Source organism: Halichoerus grypus, chromosome 2 (assembly GCF_964656455.1).
Source record: "Halichoerus grypus chromosome 2, mHalGry1.hap1.1, whole genome shotgun sequence".
In the NCBI taxonomy this organism is placed as follows: Eukaryota; Metazoa; Chordata; class Mammalia; order Carnivora; family Phocidae; genus Halichoerus; species Halichoerus grypus.
Window position 1 is genome coordinate 288,525 of NC_135713.1, and position 23,779 is coordinate 312,303.

The window sequence follows — 23,779 nt, forward strand, 5'->3', positions numbered from 1 at the left end:
TGTTGGACTGACAGTCACAGGTGCCTGATTACCAACTGTGCCCCACCTTGTTCATTAATTTACTGAATGTCTGCCCTATGTCAGTCACTGGTCTGGGGAGGAGCTGGGGCTACAGCAAAGGAGACAAAGCCCCTGCCACACTGTAGCAGGAAAGACAGGTATGAGCTGATAAAGACAGAACATCGGTAATGGAAACCACGGGGAATACACAACATGAGGTGGACTGAGGGAGAGGCAGGGCGGCTCCCTCACAGAAGGAGGCCACAGAGGGTTACAGAGGACACATGAGCAAAGAGACCATAGTGAAGGTGAATCCTGAGAATAGGGCCCAGGAGGAGGTCAGCCTGGGGACACTGAGGGGAGAGGGCAGAAAGGGCTGGAATAAGAGGGGCTAAGTGAGAAGGGGCCTCCCCACCCCAGCATCACTCCGCTCCACAGAAGCAGTCCTTGGTGCAGGGAACCGTCCTGACAGCCACCCCCCACACCTTGGTAGCCGCCAGGCAGGGATCCTGGCCTGATGGTCACTCCCCCCGGGGGGGGGGGGGCAGGGGGCCGTCCTGACGGCCACACATCCCCCCACCCCAGTGAGAGCACCCCTGGGGCGGGAACCCTGTCCTGACGGTCACACATCCCCCCACCCCAGTGAGAGCACCCCTGGGGCGGGAACCCTGTCCTGACGGTCACACATCCCCCCACCCCAGTGAGAGCACCCCTGGGGCGGGAACCCTGTCCTGACGGTCACACATCCCCCCACCCCCAGTGAGAGCACCCCCGGGCGGGGACATCATCCTGACAACCACCACACATGACGCCATGGGAGAGCCCCCGGGCGGAGACCCCGTCCTGACGACCACACATCCCCCCCCCCGACTGAGGGCACCCCCGGGCGGGGACCCTGTCCTGACGACCACACATCCCCCCACCACAGTGAGAGCACCCCTGGGGTGGGAACCCTGTCCTGACGGTCACACATCCCCCCACCCCCAGTGAGAGCACCCCCGGGCGGGGACATCATCCTGACAACCACCACACATGACGCCATGGGAGAGCCCCCGGGCGGAGACCCCGTCCTGACGACCACACATCCCCCCACCACAGTGAGAGCACCCCCGGGCGGGGACCCTGTCCTGATGGCCACACATCCTCCCCACAGTGAGAGCACCCTCGGGCGGGGACCCCGTCCTGACAGCCATACATCCCCCCACCACAGTGAGAGCACCCCCGGGCGGGGACCCCGTCCTGACGGCCACACATCCCCCCCCGCAGTGAGAGCATCCCCGGGCGGGGACCCAGTCCTGACGGCCATACATTCCCCCACCACAGTGAGAACACCCCCCGGGGCGGGAACCCTGTCCTGACGGTCACACATCCCCCCCCCCACAGTGAGAGCACCCCCGGGCGGGGACCCCATATAGAACCCCCACCCTGTCGGTCCCACCGCTCAGGCCCCGCCTTTCCGGCGTGCGGCGGAAGCGGAAGTGCCCGCGGGCGCTGCTCACTTCCGGTCGGGCTGCGGGCGGCGGCAGTGGGAGGTGAGTGGGTGGCGGCGGCAGTGGCCGTGGGCGGGCTCCGGGGCGGTGGTCGCCGAGGCGCCGGGACTGGGGGTCGGGTACGCGCGGCCCCGGGAGGTGGTCCGCACAGCCGGCCGCTCCAGACCGGGCCCGCGCTCCAGTGACGCGGCCCGCGCGCTCCGCGGCCCGAAAGGCGGGCGGAGGTGGTGGCGTTGCGGTCCTCCCGGGGCCCCGTCCTCCCGGCTCGAGGAGGCGAGCGTGGACTCCGAGAGCGCCGCTCGCTGGAGAACTGCGGGGGCAGCGCGCTGGGCCGGCGGCGGCCCCGAGCGGGCGGCCGGGGGGATGCGCGGCTTGTCAGGTCGGCGGCGGTGCCGGTAAGGTGTGGAAGCAGACGAGAACGGAAGCGTGCAGGTACGGAGTTCGCCGTGCAGCGGATGTCGGCTTGCCTCCCGGCGCCGGGGTTTACGGCTCGCGCCTTGGGCGTCTTGGCGTTTCTCTGTCCCGCTGAGACTTTGTGCTTTGGGGTGGTACCCGGTCGGTCAGGTGGAAGGAGAGGCCGTGCCGGCAGCGCGGTGCTGTTGGAAAGACGAGTCAGGAGGCCTGTGCGGATAGCAGTTAATACAGAGCCCTCCGTGGAGATGGTCCGTGGAGTTGAGGGTTCTGCTGTAAGCATGTGGGGTGGGGGGGCGGATAAGGGATTAGGGAGAGGACGCATCTTCTTCATCTCGTCAAGAAGTCGTATACAGAAAACATGCATGGAAATAGTGTCATGTCTGAGGCCAGGGGCACACGTGTTTATTAAATCCTCTCATTTGCCAGACGCTCCCCGGATACCCCTTTGGCGCCGGGACTAGGGCATTGGAGCTGGGATGGAAGGTAGGTTTGCTTGAGCAAAGGTGCCTTTTGCCCTCTCATCTTTGTTTATTAGGGTTGTTAAATGTACAAAGTAGAATTTCGGATATTACAGACAGTAATGATTTTTAAAAAATATGTCTTTTAAGTTTTTTTTTAAGATTTATTTATTTGAGAGAGAGCGCGCATGCGCGAACACGCCTGCAAGCGGGGAAGGGGAGCCAAGCGGGGCGGGGAGGAAGAGAATCTCAAACTCAGAGCCCTGAGCCCCGACACAGGGCTTGACCTCACGACCCTGAGATCACGACCTGAGCCGAAGTCAAGAGTTGGGTGCCACCCACATGCCCCAGTAGTGATTTTTTTGAGGGGCATGTGCTGGGACTTGAGCTGGGGGTGGGTGAGGCGTGTTGAGGCATATGCTGTCCGGGTGCTTCCGTGTCCTCACTGAGGCCTCCCGGCACAGCTGCCCCACCAGTGTGGCCAAAGGGTGCTATGAAGGTTCCAGAAATTGGCCCTGTCTGTGGGAGAGAAGTACCTTGGAGACTGACACCTGATAGGATGAGGGGTCTAAAGTCCACATAGAGACCTCCTCCATTTGTTCATAGCTCATACCTGTAAATGCCTCTGCTTTACTTAAAGGTAAAAGTGCCTTCATATCTGAGTTCTGAAAGCTTATATCTATTATTAAGGAGTTCATAATCCTGGTTCAGCTTTCAGGTTTACTGGATTAATGATCTCAGATATTCTCCTTATAGCTCCATTGTGAACAGCTGAGACTGTTAGGGGGAATGAGTTTTGTACCGACCTTTTCTACCTTCCTAACACATCTTCCCCTCCTGCTCCCTCTCTCCCTGTTCACACAGGATACCTCGAGTATGACATGTGCTGAGATTCCACCTGCTTTTTAACCATGAAGGAGACAGACCGGGAGGCTGTAGCAACAGCTGTTCAGAGGGTTGCTGGGATGCTTCAGCGCCCGGACCAGCTGGACAAAGTGGAGCAGTACCGAAGAAGAGAGGCCCGGAAAAAGGCCTCAGTGGAGGCCAGACTGAAGGTACGAGACCAGAGGCCACAGGCATCCACTTTACTCCCAGTCAGGATAGATCCATTTACCTTGAGTTCTGGGTTCCTGCATAACATCATCATTGTAGTTTTGCTAAATTAGATTTTGTGATGATCTGGAAAGATGCAGAACAGACCATAACCCTTACTTAACACATTTCTTCCAAAACTGTATTACCAAGCAGTAGATTTATAGAGAAGTTTGTGGGAATATTGGAAACACCAAAGGAACAATCTTTTAAGCACCCAGAAGTGTCCTTTTAAATTTTAAACAATATTAGAAGAATAGCAGCTATCCTTATTTGTTAAAAGGTCTTCTACAGAGTGCCACTAGAGAGCATTTTGTTTAGAACTTTTCAGCATACGCTGTAGCTGGCTGGCTGTGTGCCAGGCACTCTGCTGGCACTGGGCAGGAAGGAGCGAGGAGAGTGAGGCACAGTTATTAAGCATGTGAGAGTGGGACAAGAAAGAAAATTATTCTTTTTCAAGGTATTTTGTGATTGGTTTGGCTTTCAACTTAATTTGTATGAAGAGGTAAGTTTTTGTTAAAATACAGACATTCAGTGTAGTTATAAAAATGTTAAGACCGTGGCCTGCTGTGATTGACAGGCAGCAGAGTGGTCTTGGGGGTGAAGAGAATGCCCTTGAGGAAAGTTCATTTTCTTTTTTTTTTTTTTTTTTTTAAGATTTTATTTATTTATTTGACAGAGAGAGACATAGCGAGAGAGGGAACACAAGCAGGGGGAGTAGGAGAGGGAGAAGCAGGCTTCCCCGCGGTGCAGGGAGCCCGATGTGGGGCTCGATCCCAGGACCCCAGGACCCCGGGATCACGACCTAAGCCGAAGGCAGACGCTTAACGACTGAGCCACCCAGGCGCCCGTGAAAGTTCCATTTTCACACTCATATGGCACTTGAAAACACTGTTAGCATTTGGATAATGGCAGGCTTGATAAGACAGGATGAGGATCATTTGTACCAAAATGAAGCATCCAAAGACTGGTGGGCCTATTTAAAGCAGTAGTTTTACTTTAATTTAAAAAACAGTTTGGACTTGCTTCATTTTTAGTCAGCATTTTAATCGGTTCCAGAAACTTGTGGGATTAGCTGATGATCATCAGTAGTGGCCTAGAGACCTTCTGTGGTCCGTTACCATCATCATTAATAATTTCCATGTGCAGCTTAAATGGCTCCTGGGTCGAATGTGTACCTGGCTTTGGTTATGCCAACTGGCCTTCCCTTCTTTCCCCTCCACTGGCTGCCCCTCCTTCATGTCCCCTCCCTTTTGGCTGTGTATCACTTGCTGATGGCATTTCAGCATGCCAGTGGAGTGAGTCTGAATCCCAGATGTACCAGCTCTCCGCAGTGGGGCCAGCCATCCTTGAGCCAAGTCTGGTCCTGGCTGAGTGGCAGGAGGCCCTCTACCTCAGAGCTGATGAGCAAGTCCTGACAGTCTGAGATGAGGCCTGAGGGAACTGAGGGATGCCTGGGGAGACCATGTGTGTGGAGTCCTCTTGGGGCAGCCACGGGACCTGAGGCATGCCCATCGTGGTATCCAGCATCTTCAGGCTGAGGGCCCAGATGAGGAGTTTAGGAGGTTTTCTCAGCAAAGCTTTAAAAGGCGTTGTTCTGTTCTAAGGCAGCAGTGAAAAAAAGGAAAAGCTATTTTGTGGATCAGTTAAGTTCTTTTTGAATTTTATTCTCTTTTCTCTGAGTATTGACTATTCCCAGCTACTGAAATTTGTCTTCTGTGAACTTGAACCTCCCGAGGAAGACTTGTTTGTGGCTGTCCTAGCTCTGCTCACCATCCCCTCGCCCCTGGGTGTCTCCCCTAGGCTGCAATCCAGTCCCAGTTGGACGGTGTGCGCACAGGCCTGAGCCAGCTGCACAATGCACTGAACGATGTCAAAGACATCCAGCGGTCCCTGGCTGACGTCAGCAAAGACTGGAGGCAGAGCATCAACACCATTGAGAGCCTCAAGGATGTGAAGGATGCTGTCGTGCGGCACAGCCAGCTTGCCGCAGCTGTGGAAAACCTCAAGAACATCTTCTCAGGTGGCTGGGGGGGTGGGGGAGACAGCTGGGGATGGCCGGTGCTTTGGGCGTCAGGGGCAAAGTGCTGTCTTTTCTCTTTCCTGTGACTCGTTTTTCCTCGCTGTACAGGTGATGAAGAGGTAGATCCAGCTTTTGTGCGGTGTATTTTGTAGATCTCCCTTGGTGTGGACAGTGTTTGATTCCCACCTGTATAGTTAACTTCTTGTTTGCCCTGAGGGTGGAAGGGACCAGTTGAACAAGCCAAGACCAGTAAAATGCTTGTAGTGCTGTTTGGATAGAGGCACAGAAATGGGTTAACAGAATAAGTGCTTGTGAGCTTCATTCCCTGGGTTGCAGTGTGGCTGTCAGATCAGTAGACCAGATGGAACTCTGACAGGTGAAAAAGAGAGAAGCATCCCCGTGAACGGGACAGACGGGCCAGTTCCCAGCTGGAGAGGTGATGCAGGCGAGTGGCAGTTCCCAAGTGGAGAAGAGTGTGCACAGGCCAAGGGGGGAGGGCACAGGAGGGAGACACTCTGCAGCCTTGGTCAGCATTGGGCGGGATCTGGTGGAGGCCTTGGGGCTGGGTGGGGTGGGGTGGGGACAGGAGGTGTGGGGGTGGCCCTTTCAGAGCCATGTCCTAGTACCTCACCAGTGAGAGGCTCTGCAGCCTATCCGGGAACAGTGTCATTTGTCATGTGGGTGGGGCTCCATGTCTGCTCAGCACAGTCCAGAGATTGTCTCACTCCTCATCCCCTCACCTCTATCAGGGTCACCAGCATCCCAGCAAGAGACCTTGGGATGGTCTGACCCCTTCCCTTCCTTTATCCTGTGTCTGGTCTCAGTGAATTCTTTCTGTCCTTTCCTAGACTCTGCTCGCCCCCTGAGCGTAATCTGCCACAGTTCTTCACACCAGTATAAAGCCACATCATGGTGGCCCTGCTCCAGCCGCATTGTACCTTGGTAATTTGTGTCCTGTTCAGCTCCTTTTCCTTGGACTCCTCTCACACTCGTGTCTGATGGCAGCGTTGTTGAGTACCTGGCCCCCTTGCTCATCTTCCCAGGGTCTGATACTTAGGGCCATGTTCCAAGTTGCTTCTCACATTGCGCCCCCCCCCCCCCAACGAATGGCACAGCATTGCCAACTCCACAGTGGGTGCTAAGGAAGGAGCTCGTCTTGGTGACTGTTGGCTGCCTGGAATTGGAATGTCGTCCCCAAGCCTGAATGTCCTTCATGACACTGCGCCAGCACCTTGCTAGTTAATTTCCCCCCTTATGATTTCCTGTTGACTGGCAACATTTCCTTCTAGTCTTGTAAAGCTAATGTCAAATGATCAACAGTTACTTTACTGGAAGAAGTTCATCTACAGGAGTTGAAAATAATTTTCTTCCCTTGAAGAACGAATGAGGCTATGTTATATACGCATTTTTGTTAGGAGTAGACTTTATTGGGAAGATGTTGTGCTGGTTTGACCCTCTTAGACTTTCCTCATTGCCTGTAATTTGGTAGTACTGTGCACACAGCCTTTTTCCCCCCACTTTGTTTTAACATGAGATACACTTAATATAAAATTTACTATCTTGATTATTTTTGAGTGTACAATTCTTTGGTGTTATATACTTTCACGTTGTGCAGCTGTCACCACCATCCACCCCCACAATTCTTTCATCTTGTAAAACAAACTGTACAGTGCTGTGTGTCAGTGACATGCTAGTAAAACTAAAAGAAAAACACCAAACTTTGCACCCATTAAATGATAGCTCCCCATTTCCCCTCCCCTTACGAGTTGTGGATCTATTTAGATTTTCTGTTTCTTCATGAGTTAGTCTCTGTAGGTTTTTTCCACTATGTCTAGTGCAAAAATTGGTTGGTGTACAGTTGTTCATAGTACTCTCGTGATCCTTTCTATTTCTGTAGAATCAGCAATAATGTCCCTACTTTCATTTCCGACTGTAGTATTTGAGTCTTCTCTCTCTCTTTTTTTTTAAGTTAATTAGCTAAAGATTTGTCAATCGTTGATCTTTTCAAAGAACCACCTTTTGGTTTTGTCAATTTTCTCTGTTGTTTTCCTATTCTCAGTTGTGTTTCTTTCTGCTTTTCTCTTTATTATTTCCTTCCTGCTGGTAGCTTTGGGTTTAGCTTGTTCTTTTTCTGATTCCCTAAATTATAAAATCAGGTTGTTGATTTGATAGTTTTCTTTTTTTTTTTTTTACATAAGCATTGACAGCTATACACTTGTCCTTAAACATTGCTCTCTTAGATCCCTTAAGTTCTGGTGTGTTGGGTTCTTATTTTTGTCTAAGTATTTTCTAATTTCTCTTGTGATTTCTTCTTTGACCCAGTGATCGAGTGTGTTAATTTCCACTAATTTGTGAATTGTTCATCTGTTACAGATTTCTAACTTCATCCCATCCTGGTTGGAAAAGATACTTTGTATAATATTTACCTTTTCAAATCTGTTGAGATTTAATTTGTTATCTTACATAAGGTCTATCCTGGAAAATATGCTCTTGGGAAGAACATGTGTGTGGCTGCTGCGTGGAGTGTTCTGTATATGCCTGTTAGATGTAGTTGGTTGATTGTGTTGTTTAGGTCCTCTGCGTCCTTCCGTATCTCCTGACTGGTTGTCCTGTCCACTACCGTGAATGACATCGAAGTCTCCCAGTTATTACTAGAGAACTGTCTATTTTCCAGTTTTGTGAATTTCTGCTTTGTATATTCTGATGGTATCTCATTAGGTGTGTAATTGTTTATAATTGTATCTTCTCACTGTAGGAGGCTTTTATTAACATATAACGTGCCTTCTTTGTTTCTTGTAAACTTGATTTCAAGTCTATTTTGTCTGGTATTAGTGGGACCACCTGCTCTATTTGGGTCACTATTTGCATGGAATGTCTTCTACCACCTTTTCATTTCAACCCTGTTTGTGTCTTTGGATCACAAGTGAGTCTCTTATAGATAGCATGTGGCTGGATCTTGTGTTTTACCCTTTCTACCAGTCTCTGTCTTTTAATTGGAGAATTTAATCCATTCACATTTAAAGCAATTACTGAAAATTTGTGACTTATTTCTGTCATTTTGCTGTTTGATTTCTGTGTGCCTTACAGCCTTTTTGTCCCTCATTTCCTGCATTCCTGTCTTCTTTGTGTTTAGTTGATTTTTTTGTGGTGAAATGTTTTAATTCCTTTTTCATTTCCTTTTTTATGTATTTGAAAGCTATTTTCTTTGTAGTTACTGTGGGGATTACATTTAACATCTAAAATTAAAGTACTCTGAATTTATACCAGTTTAATTTCAGTAACAGACAAAAACTCTGCTCCTACACAACACTGTCTCACCCCCTTTCAGTTATTGATGTCACAAAATTACATCTTTATACGTTGTCCAAAAACATAGACTAATTGTTTTTTATGCATTAGTCTCTCAAATTATGTGGAAAACACAATGTGGAATTATAAACCAGTTACAGTAAACTAGCTTTGGACAAATAATTTTTTTTCTCTAAATATATTAGTCTTTTAAATTAAGTAGAAGACAAAGTAAAGTGACAAACCGAAGTTACCATAACACTAGCTTTTACAGTTACCTGTGTATCTACCTTTATTGCCATCTTTATTCCTCCCCCACTCTCTGCGTTACCATCCAGCGCCCTTTCATCTCACCCACAGGACTCACTGGGGCAGCTCTCCAGGCTGAGGAGTGCTCAGCTTGTGCTTGTCTGGGAGTGTCTTTGTGTCTCCTTCGCTTTTGAAGGACAGTTTTGCCAGATGTAGGACTCTGGGTGACTCTTGTTTTCTTTTAGACTTCGACTATGGCAGCCAACTGCCCTTGGGCCTCCAAAGTTTCTGATGAAAAATCTGCTTGTGGTCTTACTGAGGCTCCCTCGTAGGCAACCAGCTGCTTCTCCTCACTGCTTTCCAGGTTCTCTGTCTTTGATTTTCAGCAATTTGTAATGTGTCTCGTTCTGGGTCTCTGAGTTCTTCCTACTTGGAGTTCATTGAGCTTTTAGATGTTTATGTTCTTGTCTTTCATCAAGTTAAGTAAGTTTGATCATTATTCAGATAATTTCTTTGTTTCCTTTCCTTTCTTTTTATCTTCTGGGATGTCCACAGTGTGCATGTTGGTCCACTTGACATTTTAAAACTTTTAAAACTTGTTTTAAAGTCTTCATCCAATAGAGGGGCATCTGTTAAGCATCTGCCTTTGGTTCAGGTCATGACCCCAGGGTCCTGGGATCGAGTCCTGCATCGGGCTCCTTGCTCATCGAGGAGCCTGCTTCTCCCTCTGCCACTCCCCCTGCTTGTGCCTGCTCACTCTTGCTCTCTGACAAGTAAATAAAGTCTTTTAAAAAAAGTAAAGTCTTCATCCAGTAGATCGACAACCTGGTGTTTCTTAGGGATGGTTTCTGTTGGGTTATCTTTTCCCTTTGAATCTCCATACTTTCCTGAATCTTTTTATGTCTTGTGATTTTTGTTGTTGTTGAATGTTGGACATTTGAATCTAATAACATAGTAACTCTGAAAATCAGATTCTTCTCTTCTGCTGGGTATGCTGATTTTTATTTATTGTTCTTGTTTTGGTTATTGCAGGCTGTCTCTGTGCTGAGGATTAGACTGAGATGTAAATTGAAGATCTTCTCAGGTCTTTTCTGAGCCTGATCTTTCCCTGAGCATGTGCAGGCGCTTTTTAATTACCCCGTATGTGAGGTTGCTTTTGAATGTCATTGTCTTTAATGTCTGGAGGGGGAAGGAATAAAAATGGAGGGGGAAAAGAGGCACTGGCTCTTTAAATCATCTGGAAGTCACCTGGCTCTAGGGCGAGGGGTTTGCAACAAACGTGGTGGCCTGAGTGCAGTGACAATGGGCTCCACCACTGTGTCTGCATCTCCCCGATAGGAGGCAGCAACCAGCAGTTGGAGCACAGATCCCCAGTGTTTGGAGGGCATGGTCCTCTGTGCTCACCCAGGTTCCCTCAAGCTGTGTGCAGGCTGCTTCGGGAACGCGTGGCGGGCCAGGCTGGGGCTGGGGCTGGGGCTGGGAAGGTGCTCCTGTGCTAAGAGCTGAAATTGACCGGAATTAACCACAGTTTACTGCCAAGCCATCTCCTGGAATTTGCCAGCCTTCTGCAGACTCCGCAGTTCCAAAATAGTTACTCAGACAGATTCTGCCAGTGCAGTTGCTGTCTGGGTGTGGAGACAGATTCCTGGTGCTCTCTCTGCCATCTTCCCAGGGTCCTACCCAGCCATTTGTGTGGTTTTTCACGGTGCCATCTTGTGCCTTTTTCCCTAGTGCCTGAAATTGTGAGGGAGACCCAGGACCTCATAGAACAAGGGGCGCTCCTACAGGCCCACCGGAAGCTGATGGACCTGGAGTGCTCCCGGGACGGGCTGATGTATGAGCAGTACCGCATGGACAGTGGAAACACTCGTGACATGACCCTCATCCACAGCTACTTTGGGAGCACGCAGGGGCTCTCGGACGAGCTGGCCAAGCAGCTGTGGATGGTGCTGCAGAGGTCACTGGTCACTGTTCGCCGTGACCCCACCTTGCTGGTCTCAGTTGTTAGAATTATCGAAAGGGAAGAAAAAATCGATAGGCGCATACTTGACCGAAAAAAACAAACTAGTTTTGTTCCTCCTGGGAGGCCCAAGAATTGGAAGGAGAAAATGTTTGCCATCTTGGACAGAACCGTGACGACTAGAATTGAGGGCACACAGGCAGACACCAGGGAGTCCGACAAGATGTGGCTCGTCCGCCACCTGGAAATCATAAGGAAGTACGTCCTAGATGACCTCATCGTTGCCAAAAACCTGATGGTTCAGTGTTTCCCTCCACATTATGAGATCTTCAGAAACCTCCTGAGCATGTACCACCAGGCCCTGAGCACGCGGATGCAGGAGCTTGCGTCCGAAGACCTAGAAGCCAATGAGATCGTGAGCCTGTTGACATGGGTCTTAAATACCTACACAAGGTAACTCCAAAGTTACTCTTGTATTTTCTTTTATGTAGAGTTGAGTTGTTTTGCTCCAGCATGTGCTCAGCACCCTCAGACTTTGTTTTCCTGCTGATGAAAGCCTCCCCTCTGGTCCCTGTGTGGGCTTAACCTTGAGGTCAGGGCCCAACCTCTGGTTGTGTGAATGCTCTTGTGTTTGGGTGGTGCTCCTGCCCTTGACGTCCAGTCCCTAGTAAGCAGTTCAGCATTGGGCTCTTCCATGATAGTGCCCACTGTGCACTAACCCATTTCCTTCTTACGGTGACACCCTGAGTGTGTGATTTTACCTTGGGGGACGGGTAAGGACACATGGGTGCAGGATTTCCGGGGACCTGCATGGAGTCACAGGGGCCACCAGCTCACTCCTCCTGGCTTCCAGGCCCCCCCCCCCCCCCCCGGTTTGGTTTCTTCTCACCAGTATCCTGGAAAAATCCATTCTTTTTACATTTCAACCTTGAGGTTTTGTCACTTCACAAATGGGACGTGGGCCATTTTGTGCTTGTATTCGTTTGACATAGGGTTTGAAAATGGAGGCAATGGCGGGGTATTCTGACATTCTTTAAGTTTAGCTAGCTGAGGAGAAGATGCATTTTGATTTTGCAGGGTTTTGTGAATAGAGAACGGTATAAAGTACTGTACTGGAACTATTTTTAGCCTGTCTTGTTGCTCGTGTGCAGAAATTTGTTAAACCTCTTGCTTTAGCAATAAGGTTTTGGATGTTTTGTTTGTGTTTTGGTAACTGGTTATAGTAGAGAATATGTACATCTCAACATAAAATGGGAGAAACTCTCTCACCCATGATAGTGATGGTCACTCTGTCTGGTGTGTCTGCAGCTTCACTCTGCCAGGCCTGGGTTCTGCCCCCTGGGCACTGCCCTGCCCCACCCACGAGCCCAGAGTGATCACCATCTCCCCATCCTGTGGCCTTCTCTGTACAGGGCTCAATTTCACGTTACCCCATGAGGAAAGCACTGTTAGGCTCATATTCGTTTGCGTGAGGAAACAGGCGCAGGGAGTCACGTGCCCAGCATTTACATGGACAGCGAGTAGAGAGCAGGAGTAGAATCTGGGCCCTGGGCCCTTGTCCCTGCTCCAGCCACCAGACTGGGGGTGAATTTGTTGGTGTGCACAGTTTTGTGTCTTGGTTTTGTGTGTTTTTCTGTGTGTGGACAGCTGCATACTGGCCACCTTTTTAGCATTTGGACTGTCTAGTGGGAAAAATTGGATTGCTTTCATACTAGAAACATTTCACGCTGAATTAAGGTTCTTGGGTGAAAATCTAGGTTGAGTGAATAGTCTTTTAATATTTGCAGAATTGTATGACGTGCCTTTTCACTGAGGAAGACCTTGTATTTCTTACAGATAGTGGACTAGCTGTGAGTACTCTGTTTTCCTCGTAAATACGTATTTAGGGAATATGGCAAAAGGCGTGTGTATTTTTTCTGAACATTCAAACTTTGGACTTTTAAGAACCCAACCACACAAAGATAACTTTTTTTTTTTTTTAAAGATTTGTTTATTTATTTGAGAGAGCGAGAAAGAGAGAGAGAGAGAGAGTACATGACGGGGGGAGGGTTAGAGGGAGAAGCAGGCTCCTCGCTGAGCAGGGAGCCCGATGTGGGACTCGATCCTGGGACTCCAGGATCATGACCTGAGCCGAAGGCAGTCGCTTAACTAACTGAGCCACCCAGGCGCCCCAAAGATAACTTTTTTATGGAAACTTTTTTCTGAAATTCAGTCCACATCCCTGCCTTCTTAAGCATACTTGTCCAAATGCATTGATACTTTTGCTGACTTATGTTTCATTATGAAGTGCAGGGATCAGCAACGTTAACTTCAGCGCTTATGTTTCTGAATTACTGTACTTGTTTGTCATTCCCTTGTTCGATAGGACCTGTCTACTCAGCACCTCCAGTTTGCCAGGCCCTGGCCTTCCCCAGGGGGAGGTGCTGGGCGTACACCAAACCTATCTCCCCTATCACGGGGTTTCTTTCCTGAGTGATGTGGGTGCAGCGGGCTGAGGCCAGGGACAGAGGTGCCTTATGCGGCCACTTCTCCCCCAGGGCTCTCCCCAGGGCCCCGCCTCTCCTCCCTGACACAGTCTTGAGGGTGGGTGGGTGTTTGTGTGTCAAAAGAAAGAGCAACACTTAGCTGAGCATTTTCCGTCTTCCTGGTAATTACTCTTTCTCATACCTGGTTTTGCCGTAGTGCAGAGATGATGGGGAACATGGAGCTGGCCCCAGAAGTGGATGTCAGCATCCTGGAGCCTTTGCTTTCTCCAGACGTGGTCTCTGAGCTGCTTGACACGTATATGTCAACTCTCACTGTGAGTACAGCAATGTGTGGTCCCAAACCAGGCTGTGTTGGCTCCCTAAGTCATGCCGTAACCGAGGCCAGTAGGCAAAAGAAGGCGGGGGAGAAACCGGTTTTGATATTGGCTTCCTAAGGATGTGTGGGCTCTGCTTCTGGGAAATTGGATCTTGAAATGTGTGTTGGCCAGTTAGATGAGGAAGGTGGCTCATTCTGTGGCCCTGGGTCTGGAGGTCGAAGTGTGTGTTCCGCAGGTACAGAAACCTCCTCCGGCTGGAGTAGTGAGCCTGTCCAGCCCCTGGTAGCCAGGTGGGCAGTGGTGCCTGCCAGCCTCTTAGAGCTGAGCACAGGAGTGGGAGGGTGGCAGTTGGGGACCAAGTGCCCCCCCCCCCGTGACCCCCAGGTGGTCTGCGAGTAACATGAGGAGGTCAGGGTCTGCTTCCTTGGACAAGGTGAGCGCAAGCAGCAGACAGCATGCTGACTGAGATGCTGAGCCCCACACTGGGAAGCAGGGAGGGGTCTGTGCTCCCGAGGTGATGCTGCTGCCGTGTGGTCTTCCACGGACAAGCCTGCTGGGGGCATGTCCGCCTCGTGCTTCCGTGTACGGCTGACCAGCCTGGCCTCTGCTGCAGCGTGGTGCTCGTCCAGAAGGGAGGTGGTGGAGGCAGCACCTGCCATGGAGGCGGCTTGTGGGATGGCTTCCCTGGCGTCCCCTTGTTCGGGAATAGCGACTCCCAGGGCCCTGCGTTTGGTTTCTGCCGCTGCACTGCTGAGGAGAGGCCGTGTGCATTGCCTCAGAGTGGCCTGTTCTGTTCTTCCTTCTTCTGTGATGCCAAACTTCTTTAGTCAAACATCATTGCCTGGCTGCGGAAAGCACTAGAAACAGACAAGAAAGACTGGATCAAAGAGACGGAGCCCGAAGCCGACCAGGATGGGTTCTTCCAGACGACACTCCCTGCCATTGTTTTCCAGGTACCATCATGTGCTTCTGGGGTGCATTGCTGGATCATTCCTGGGATCTGTGGGTTTGACAAAGGAACATAAAGTGCCTCCCTTCCTAAAGACAGAGGGAGACCTTTCCGGTACCTCAGGCCTCTCTTTCTGTCTGGAGCCGAAGATACCGAGGGTCGCCTGTCCAAGCAGTTTTGCGCAGTTACTCTAGTTTCCCTTAAGTGTTTGGATTTGAACTAGAACCGAAGTACATGTTATTTGCATGTGACACTCAGATTTGAGTTTGCTTTTTTGATGTTTCCTGATGTTGGAAATGGCTAAGATTTGTCTTCTAAAATGCCACCTGATTGAGTATAACCTGATGGATTTGGGGAAGAGTCCTTTATATTTTAACCATAATTGTGCCTTCTTATGGTTCATTTACTTTTTGATGCCCAGCACCTGCTGGTGTCCTCCAGCTTCCTTACTGTCCTTTTCTTCTGGCCCGTCGGCTTTTCTTCCTGGAGGAAGGTTTCTGGCAGGAGGAGGGCTGAGTCATGGTCTAGTCCTTGTGTGAGACAACGTCACTGGCGTGTGCTTGGTTGCCAGCCGGGCACAAGTGAGCACTGTGGGCATCTGTCTCTGGGTGACACCATGAGCCGTAGAGGGGGCCTCACCCTTTCCTTGATTTTGGAAACTGGTGTCATGACAGACTGCATGTACCACAGGCCTGGGGTGAGCTTGGCCTTCCAGCCCTTCTCTGCCTCTCCATGTGTAGCTCCCCTGAGCTCCAGTGTGTATCCTCCCAATTCTTTGTAAGGAATCCACATCACAAATCACAGCCCAGCCCCTGGCACCCATGTGACCCCAGCCGCACCCGACCTCCCTGGGCCCCCCATCTCCCTGTCAGCTCACTGAGAATACACATTTCCCTCTGTGGAGACCAGCCTGTTTGCAGGTAATTAGGAAGCGATTCACTTGTGTTTTTTCATCTGTTGAGAAAATTGTTCATTTAACTGACTTGTTATATTTTGAGTGGTTTCTTTCCTTTTTTTTTTTTTCTGAATTCGGACTGTAACTACCAGTTGGCAGATAGGGGTTTTAATGGGAAACTTGTACCCTTGTGAGTTCATATTAGAATTCATAAATTCTCCAATTTTTAGATGTTCGAACAGAATCTTCAAGTTGCTGCTCAGATAAGTGAAGATTTGAAAACAAAGGTACTTGTTTTGTGTCTTCAGCAAATGAACTCTTTCCTGAGTAGGTATGTATTTTTGCCAGGGCGCTCATTTAGAAAGTGTATGTTTTTAAAGCTTAAAAGCAAAACTTTGATCCTAATACGCCTGATATTAAAAAATACTTTAAGCCTGGATTTGTTGTTGTGATCTTTGTTATTTTGAAACAAGCCTTTGGAATGGATTACAGTGGTTTCCCAAGAGCCCAGATGGGCCTGCTGGGCCAGAGTTAGATTCTCCTCCAGACGCTTCCTTTCTGTAGTCGGCACTACCCAGGGCCCGGGAGGGACTCCATCCGGTGGTGGCTCCCCGTGCCCGTGGCTGGGAGTCGGCCGTCCGACCAGGCTGGGGAGTGTGTCTGCTGGATGCCTGCCTCCCTTTGACTTGGTCGGGAAGGTTTTCAAATCTATACAGAAGCAGAAAGAGTGGTGTAAAAAAAACTTGACTCATCGTCCACCTTCAAAAGCTGTCCCTTGAAAGCCCCCCTCACCTCATCTGCACACACAGATGTCCCTTTAACCCTCCCCCACCCCCCGTAAGTACTTTAAAGCAGATCCCAGACATTCTGGCATTTCATTCCCTGTGTCCTTACTCTGGCTGTAGGGCTGTCTGACAGCAAGTTTGTATTTGGGTTTCCCCAGTGGTTTCAGACATGCCTTCTTCTAGTTGTATGTTGAGACTGGGCTAGCAGCAGGTCTGGGCTCCCAGGTCTTGGGCGCAGTAGTGTGGCCTTGCCCCTCTGAGCCACTGGCTTGTGGACACGTGCAGATTGTGTCATAGTGCCCAGCACCTTCTTGTCTAGCCCTAACTGCTGTCCCCCTTTGAGCCACATGTTGGCTCTAAAGACTTAACGAGATTCCTCTTTATTTTCTTGCTGTTTAGCAAGAACCCGGCCTAAGCAGAGTGCTCCACATGGCAGCACATCACGAGATGCGTGTCCCTCTGTCCTGCCCTGGTGGCTGAGAGTCCCCGCCAGTCATGCCCCTGGGGATCATGGCCTTAGTCATTTTGTTGGCAGAAGAGGAAATTTTCCTCATCAGCCTCAGAAGTTTGATTACCTGAACCACACGTTGGACAGAAAGGTGGAATAAATACATAATTATTTCCCTTTAATTGCCAACTTTGCTCCTTTCTTAAGGTCTTTTAAACATATATACAGTGTGTTGTAGTGTTCTGCTCTTGTGTGTGAGTCTCTAATAAATTCAAAAATAAAATACGTAGTGATCTCAGTTGCTTGTTTTCTTGACCTCAGATGAGCAAGTTATTTTTGAGTAATTTCTTAATTTGATTTCTTCAGGGAAAGTTTCAGGAAGTGACATTTTATCTAATATTTCATAATGTTCCCAACACTATTGTATGAATTTCTAGGCAAATTATATGTCAGATAAAATAGTAATTTTCCACCTACAAATATTTCAAGATATTTGTATACTCAGAATACTGAATCATATTTCAAAGCCTGATACAAAATTTATTTTCAATAATCCATATAAAATGACCAGCTTTCCTGATTTTTCATTAGTATAGATCATCCAAAAATTTATTTTATTTTTAAAGATTTACCTGGTCAGATGTTAACGATGCCAAATGTATTTATCAGGTGTGATTTCTTTGTGGTGTTTGGCACACCCCCAGGTTCCCCCTTACTGATAGTTTTGCTGGGGGGCTGTGTGTCCTCAGATACAAAGAGGAAGCTCAGTCATATAAAGAAGAGCACCTGAGGAATCGGCAGCACCCCCACTGCTATGTCCAGTATATGATCGCCATCATCAACAACTGCCAGACCTTCAAGTAAGTGACCGTCATGGACAGGGTGACCCAGGAACAAAAGAGCAGAAGGTAAGGATACTCAGTTGCTTCATGGGGCCTTAACTGTTTCCTTACAGAGAATCCATAGTCAGTTTAAAAAGGAAGTATTTGAAAAATGAAATGGAAGAAGGCATGTCTCTGAGCCAGCCAAGCATGGATGGGATTCTGGACACCATTGCAAAGGAGGGCTGCAGCAGCCTGCTGGAGGAGGTCTTCCTGGACCTGGAGGTGGGAGCCGGTTCTTTGCTGCTTTATTTCCAGGCTGACAATAGTGTTTCCATCCAGTGTGTATGTGGGTCTGCGATGTACCCTGTGACCGCATACCCGAGCGGAGCTGACACTTCAGCTCACCTCTCACTGTGAAAGGGCCTTTGCTTTTCTGTGAGGTGTGCCTTATATGCCACAGGCCCAGACTGGAGTCCTCTGACGTACAATTGCACAGACTCCCATGAAATATTAAAGTGATTAATCTGCTTGGCGAATTACAAAATGGAAACAAGGACATAGAAGGAAGATGGACTGTGTTCATTAGCAAATTCTTGATACCAGAACCCAATTGAGAGCTCATGCATGTGTGCAACACACATCACATGGACCCTTTGAATAAAAATACAAAACAAAGTCGTTAACAAAATGCATTTAGCATCATATCAAAGGCATAATACACTAAGAACAAGTAGGGTTTATTTCAGAAGTACAAAGACGGTTTAGCATTACATAGATGTATAGGCAGAAACCAGAATATATTAAAAAAATAAAACCGTGATCATCTTGGGTCCTCCTGGGAAGGAAGTAGCTGGAGAGGAGCTTCTGGGGTGATTGGTGGGATCATTTTGTGATGTTTGCAACTTTCTCGAAAATGGTTTAGAAAACAGATGAAATGGATACATTTGAAATAATTTCAAAATAAAAAAAGTATAACAAAATTAGATAAAGGACACAAGTAAGCCCTTTCACAGAAAAGGGATTACAAATGTCGTAAATGTGAAAACAAAATGCCTGGTCTTCCTGATCTTCAGAGATGCGCAAACTCAAACCGAGTATTCTCTGTTGCTTCACGGGATGCCAAGTGGTGTTGCAGGCATGGGAAAGGGGATGCTTTCGTGTGTTCTCTGTAGAACCAGTGCTGTAGGTTTTGGAGGGCAGTGTGGAAAGTTTCGGGGTTTTAGTTTGCACACTCGTGGGCTGAGCAGTTCTACTTTTGGGGTTTCACTTGCAGAAATGCACAGGTTCACTGCACTGTTCTTTATAATTGCAAAATGTGAGCAGTTTTAAATGTCCATCAGGATTGGGTAAATGCAGAATATCCATATAATATATGTAAACAATAAAGGCAGTGTGTGTACGGACAGATGCACAGTCACCGAAGGCGTGTGTGATGAGTGTCTCACAGAGTCACGGTACGTGTTTGCGGACCGCGTGCCGGTGGAGTGGTTACGTGTGTATTGCTGTCACAGAACATCACTGAGGCTCTGCAGCACCTTCCTCCTGATACACGTGACTCAGGGACAGTGTCCAGGTGACGTTTTCTGTGTTCTTTTCAGCAACATCTCAGTGAGCTGATGACAAGGAAGTGGCTGTTAGGATCCAATGCTGTGGACATTATTTGTGTTACCGTGGAAGACTATTTCAATGATTTTGCCAGAATTAAAAAGCCGTATAAAAAGGTAAGAGTGTGCCGGGCGCCTGGGTGGCTCAGTCGTTAAGCGTCTGCCTTCGGCTCAGGTCATGATCCCAGGGTCCTGGGATCGAGTCCCACATCGGGCTCCCTGCTCGGCAGGAAGCCCGCTTCTCCCTCTCCCACTCCCCCTGCTTGTGTTCCTGCTCTCACTGTCTCTCTCTGTCAAATAAATAAATAAAATCTTTAAAAAAAAAAAAAAAAAAAAAAGGTAAGAGTGTGGACACGGTGACTTGGTGTGAGCTCATCCGCAAGCGTCTTGTGTGGAACTCAGTGTCCAGTTGGTTCTTCTGGGAATGGACGTTCACAGGTGGTTTTATTCAGCCAAGGCCGGCAGGAGACGTCAGTGTCTGGAGATAAGCCGGGTGGAGGTGATGATGCTTCTGTTCCTTTAACCTGACTGCCTCCTGACACCCCACCAAGCCCTCTTTGACACGTGGCCACAGACGCAGGCTGCACTTGTGAGAGGGGCCTCCTCAGCGGCCCCGGAATCCCCTAGAAGGGAGGGTGGGGGCAGCGGCTGTGGGCCAGTTTCCTCTCCGGGATCCCTGTCCAGGGCACAGGCAGGCTGCTGGCCTTTCTCCGCTCCAGCAGGGGCCCCAGGGCTCTTCTCTGTGTGGCCGGGCTCTGGGGGCCCCAGGAGCCCTGCCACATGCACAGAACCCCCGTGCGCCTCAGCTGCGTGCATGTCCTCGGGGTTTCCCTGACGTAGCCCATTTCCTCCCGCAGCTCCTGGGCCCCTCTCCTCATGGGTTCTCAGGGCCTTGGGTAGTGTTTGCTTTGTTGCTCTAACAAGTGATGCGTTTTAAAGTCAGGCTTTCCAGGTGTTTTTTCCTGGCTTATAGGAAGTGGTTCTGATATACTGACGTCATGTTCAGACATTTTGTAAAACTTTCTGATTGTTTCTGGGATTTGTCTTGGGACCCTCTTAGATCTCTGTGTAGACGGTTGTGTCGTGTGAACAGTGACGCTGTTTTCATTCTGGTCCTCACACCTCTCATGTCGTCTTGTCCTGCTGTGGTGACTGGGACCCAGTAGAACCCTTGTCGAAGTCCTCATTTTAAAGGAAATTCTTGTGACTGCCAGTCAGCCTGCTCCCTGTAGGGAGACCCGGTGATCGGAACCCGACTGCCTGCTCCCCTCGCCTGTGCTGTCCGGGGGCCTCTGGCTGGCCCGCGGTCCTGCGCTGCTCTCTAGGCTGCTGGCTCCACCGTTTATTTCCTTAAACATTTGCTGGGTTGATTCAGTAGTTGGTGCCTGAGGAGCCCATGCATGCGTGCAGCCCTCCCTGTGGGGGCTTGTCTGGAGGGCTCATCTGCTGGTGCGATTGGGCACAAGTTTCCTTTCACCACTTACTTGAAAGGAACCTAGTGAATACTGCTGTGAACCCGCACGTGTGCTCCTTCAGGTTCTGCCATCTGTTGACAGGCGGGAGGGTGTGTGCCCTGCACAGCTGCCTGGCCAGCCTGGGTCTCAGCAGGCGCCTGGGGCGTGGGTCTCAGCGGGGGACGGGCGGGGGGGGTGTCTCAGTGGGGAGCCTAGGGGGTCTCAGTGGGGGTGGGGTGTCTCAGTGAGGAGCCTAGGGGGTCTCAGCGGGGGGGGGGGGGTGTCTCTGGGGAGCCTAGGGGGTCTCAGCGGGGGGGGGGGGGGTGTCTCTGTGGGGAGCCTAGGGGGTCTCAGCGGGGGGGGGGTGTCTCTGTGGGGAGCCTAGGGGGTCTCAGCCGGGGGGGCTGTCTCAGTGGGGAGCCTAGGGGGTCTCAGCGGGGGGGGGGGGTCTCAGTGAGGAGCCTAGGGGGAGGTCTCAGCCGGGCGGTGTCTCAGCGGGAGCCTCCGGCCTGCCTTGCCGACCCTGTGTTTGCCCGCAGAGGATGACCGCGGAGGCGCAGCGGCGAGTGGTGCTGGAGTACCTGCGGGCTGTCATGCAGAAGCGCATCTCCTTCCGCAGTGCAGAGGAGCGCAAGGAGGGTGCCGAGAGGATGGTCCGGGAGGCCGCACAGCTCCGCCTCCTGTTCCGGAAGTTGGCCTCAGTGAGTGTCTTCTTGTTTCTGTCCCCCCCACCCCCACCCCCTGGGCTGTTTCGGCCTGCTGATCAGGGCCAGTCACGTCAGGGACCAAGTGACCAGTCAGTCCTCCTTGTGTGCCCAGGAAGGTCTGTTGGACCTTGTCGCTGGGGGTAGCTTCTGGGGCGTTACTCCTAGCCCCGTGGGAGTGGCGTTAGGCAGATTGGTCTTGCCCCTGTGGGCTGCCCGCCCCCTGCCCTGCAGCATCCCTGCTGAGGGCGCCCAGGACAGCTCCACTGTGGGCCGATCCTGAGCCGTCGGTGTCTGCCTGGGCCACAGAGTTCCACAGACACTCGGCAGGCAGCTGCATGCACACTCTCTTCCAGGGGTTTGGTGAGGATGCAGATGGGCACTGTGACACCATTGTGGCCATCGCGGAAGTTATTAAGCTGACGGACCCGTCTCTGCTCTACCTGGAAGTCTCCACTCTGGTCAGCAAATACCCAGATATCAGGTAAGGGCCCATGTGCCATGTGTTTTAGCTAGAAATCATGGAACAGAGCAGTAAGCTCGTTCCTAGGGTCACTGACAAGATGGAGGGGCCTGACCATCAGGTGTGAGCACCATTGGGTGTCCTGGCTCCTGGGAGGACAAGTTGTGTGGACGATGGCCAGGAGCAGAGTGGGCGTATCAGCGTGCCTCTGTGTCCCTAGCCCTGCTGTTGGACCTGGAGCCCATGGGACCCCAGCCTCGGGTCATGCACTTCCCAGGTGTCAGAGCACGGCTGGAGAGCAGGTGGCCTGAGTGCAGGTGGGGCGTCACCACGCTCTGTGCACTGGGGGGAAGGTAGCAGAGCAGAGTGGTTTTAGGAAGCTCGTCTTGTGCTCGTGGATTCAGAGAAGGGACCTGTGCCTGTCACACGCGACCAAGACGCCTCCCACCACCCCCCTGTCTCAGCCAGTGTCTTCTCTTTCTGCCAACGCTGTGGGTTTGCTTGAAGCGGGAGGAACTGGTGGTCCAGGGCTCTCCAGGGTCCTCTCACTCTAGTTAGGCAGTCTGTTGAAGATTTAGGAGAACAGAGTTTAAAACCTCGTGATTACCGGTTGAAGAGAAGGCCGCCGTGAGCGGAGAACTCCGGTTTCTCTCCTGTCATGATACGGGGCACGCCTTCTCGTGCACAGCTGTTGGCCCTGCTCTGGGGCCTCAGTGTTGGCCGAGCCGCGGGGGGGGGCTGGGGGGAGTTTGAGTCAGGCGTGGGGGGTGAGCAGCTGTAAGTGGACCCCTGACACACCCGTGGTGTTCCCCGCACCTGCAGGGATGAGCACATTGGCGCACTCCTGGCCATGCGAGGGGATACCAGCCGGGACATGAAGCAGACCATCATCGAGACGCTGGAGCAGGGCCCGACGCAGACAAACCCAAACTACGTGCCAATCTTCAAGGAGATCGTGGTTCCCAGTCTGAACGTGGCAAAGCTCCTCAAGTAGCCTGTTGGGCCACAGCCTTGTTGCGATGCTGTGCCCGTCACCCCCGCCCCCCCCTTGTGTGGCGGCCAGAGCAACACGAGACACCCAGGACATGCGTGCCTTCCTCTCCCGGTGTTGTGCTCAGGGCTTCTTGAAGAACAAGCACTCTGGGGGCCGTGGTTCTGCTGGTTTTCTCACCTTTTCGTAATGTCCTTTGTGAGGCAGGCTCTGGTGTGAGGGGCCTCATGGTGCCTGTCCCCCTTAACCCCTGGGTCTTCCCTCATTTCTGCACAGTGTAAACACTTCCAAAACTCTGCTGTTCAATAAAAGAGTCTAACCTCCTGCAGGGAAATGAAGACTTCCCGGGTGTGAAGGTTTTCTTACTAGGGATGATGTAGTGTGCGTCCAATGCCTGGAGGCTGCTCTCAGGTTGTCCGATGTGTAGCTCAGAGATGCACCTCAGCCTGGACTGGGGGCCTGGGTCCTGCAGCTCTGTGTGAGCCCCTCATGCTATGTGTCCCCTGACTTGTGCCGCAGGCTCTTAGGTGCTGGGCCCCAGCCCCGTCCTCCCCGCAACCCCACTGAGGTCAGGCAGGCGTCCCTCTGGCGTGCCACTCCACACCCTCCCCCAGGAGCGGACCTGGCAGACGAGGGATGTCGTGAGCATCAGGTCTGACAAAGCAGATCCGAAGGTGAATGCGAACATTTATCTGGTGCACGATTCAGGATCTGTGCTTCTTCCTGACGCCGGATCCCTTAGCCCCTCTGTCGTGTAGCCGTCTCCATGGCAGCTGCTTCAGTGGTGGCCTCGTTTTGCACGAGTCTTGAGTCTCACAATAACTAAGAGGCTGTACCCGAATAAATGGGGGGACCTCTGTGTGGGTCCTGACGCTTCCCCACACT

At 50.8% G+C, this 23,779-nt stretch overlaps 1 protein-coding gene across 3 annotated transcripts; it reads left to right on the forward strand.

Annotated features, from left to right (window-relative positions):
• Positions 1-1,478: 1,478 nt before the first annotated feature.
• EXOC3 (exocyst complex component 3) lies at positions 1,479-23,232 on the forward strand. Of its 3 annotated transcripts, none has more exons than XM_036078449.2 (14): positions 1,479-1,532; positions 2,331-2,387; positions 3,227-3,417; positions 5,258-5,477; positions 10,746-11,427; positions 13,657-13,774; positions 14,605-14,730; positions 15,852-15,952; positions 17,604-17,714; positions 17,810-17,960; positions 19,277-19,399; positions 21,276-21,437; positions 21,797-21,924; positions 22,726-23,232. In XM_036078449.2, exons 3-14 carry the CDS (start codon positions 3,274-3,276, stop codon positions 22,895-22,897), a joined length of 2,238 nt encoding a protein of 745 aa, XP_035934342.1. In that variant the 5' UTR covers positions 1,479-1,532; positions 2,331-2,387; positions 3,227-3,273; the 3' UTR covers positions 22,898-23,232. The 3 variants fall into 3 exon arrangements, with proteins under 3 accessions (XP_035934342.1, XP_077922651.1, XP_035934343.1); XM_036078450.2 differs by lacking the exon at positions 1,479-1,532 and adding an exon at positions 1,574-1,922; XM_078066525.1 differs by lacking the exon at positions 2,331-2,387 and having other exon boundaries at positions 1,513-1,532.
• The last annotated feature ends 547 nt before the right edge of the window (positions 23,233-23,779 follow it).

What these genes read in the sequence shown, in the direction of transcription:
- EXOC3 (XM_036078449.2), top strand. Translation starts at nt 3,274, where the DNA reads ATGAAGGAGACAGACCGGGAGGCTGTAGCAACAGCTGTTCAGAGGGTT. An exon ending in ATGAACTCTTTCCTGAGTAG is followed by an intron (nt 15,953 to 17,603) that starts GTATGTATTTTT and finishes GTGTGTCCTCAG; the next exon opens with ATACAAAGAGGAAGCTCAGT. An exon ending in AGCAAATACCCAGATATCAG is followed by an intron (nt 21,925 to 22,725) that starts GTAAGGGCCCAT and finishes CCGCACCTGCAG; the next exon opens with GGATGAGCACATTGGCGCAC.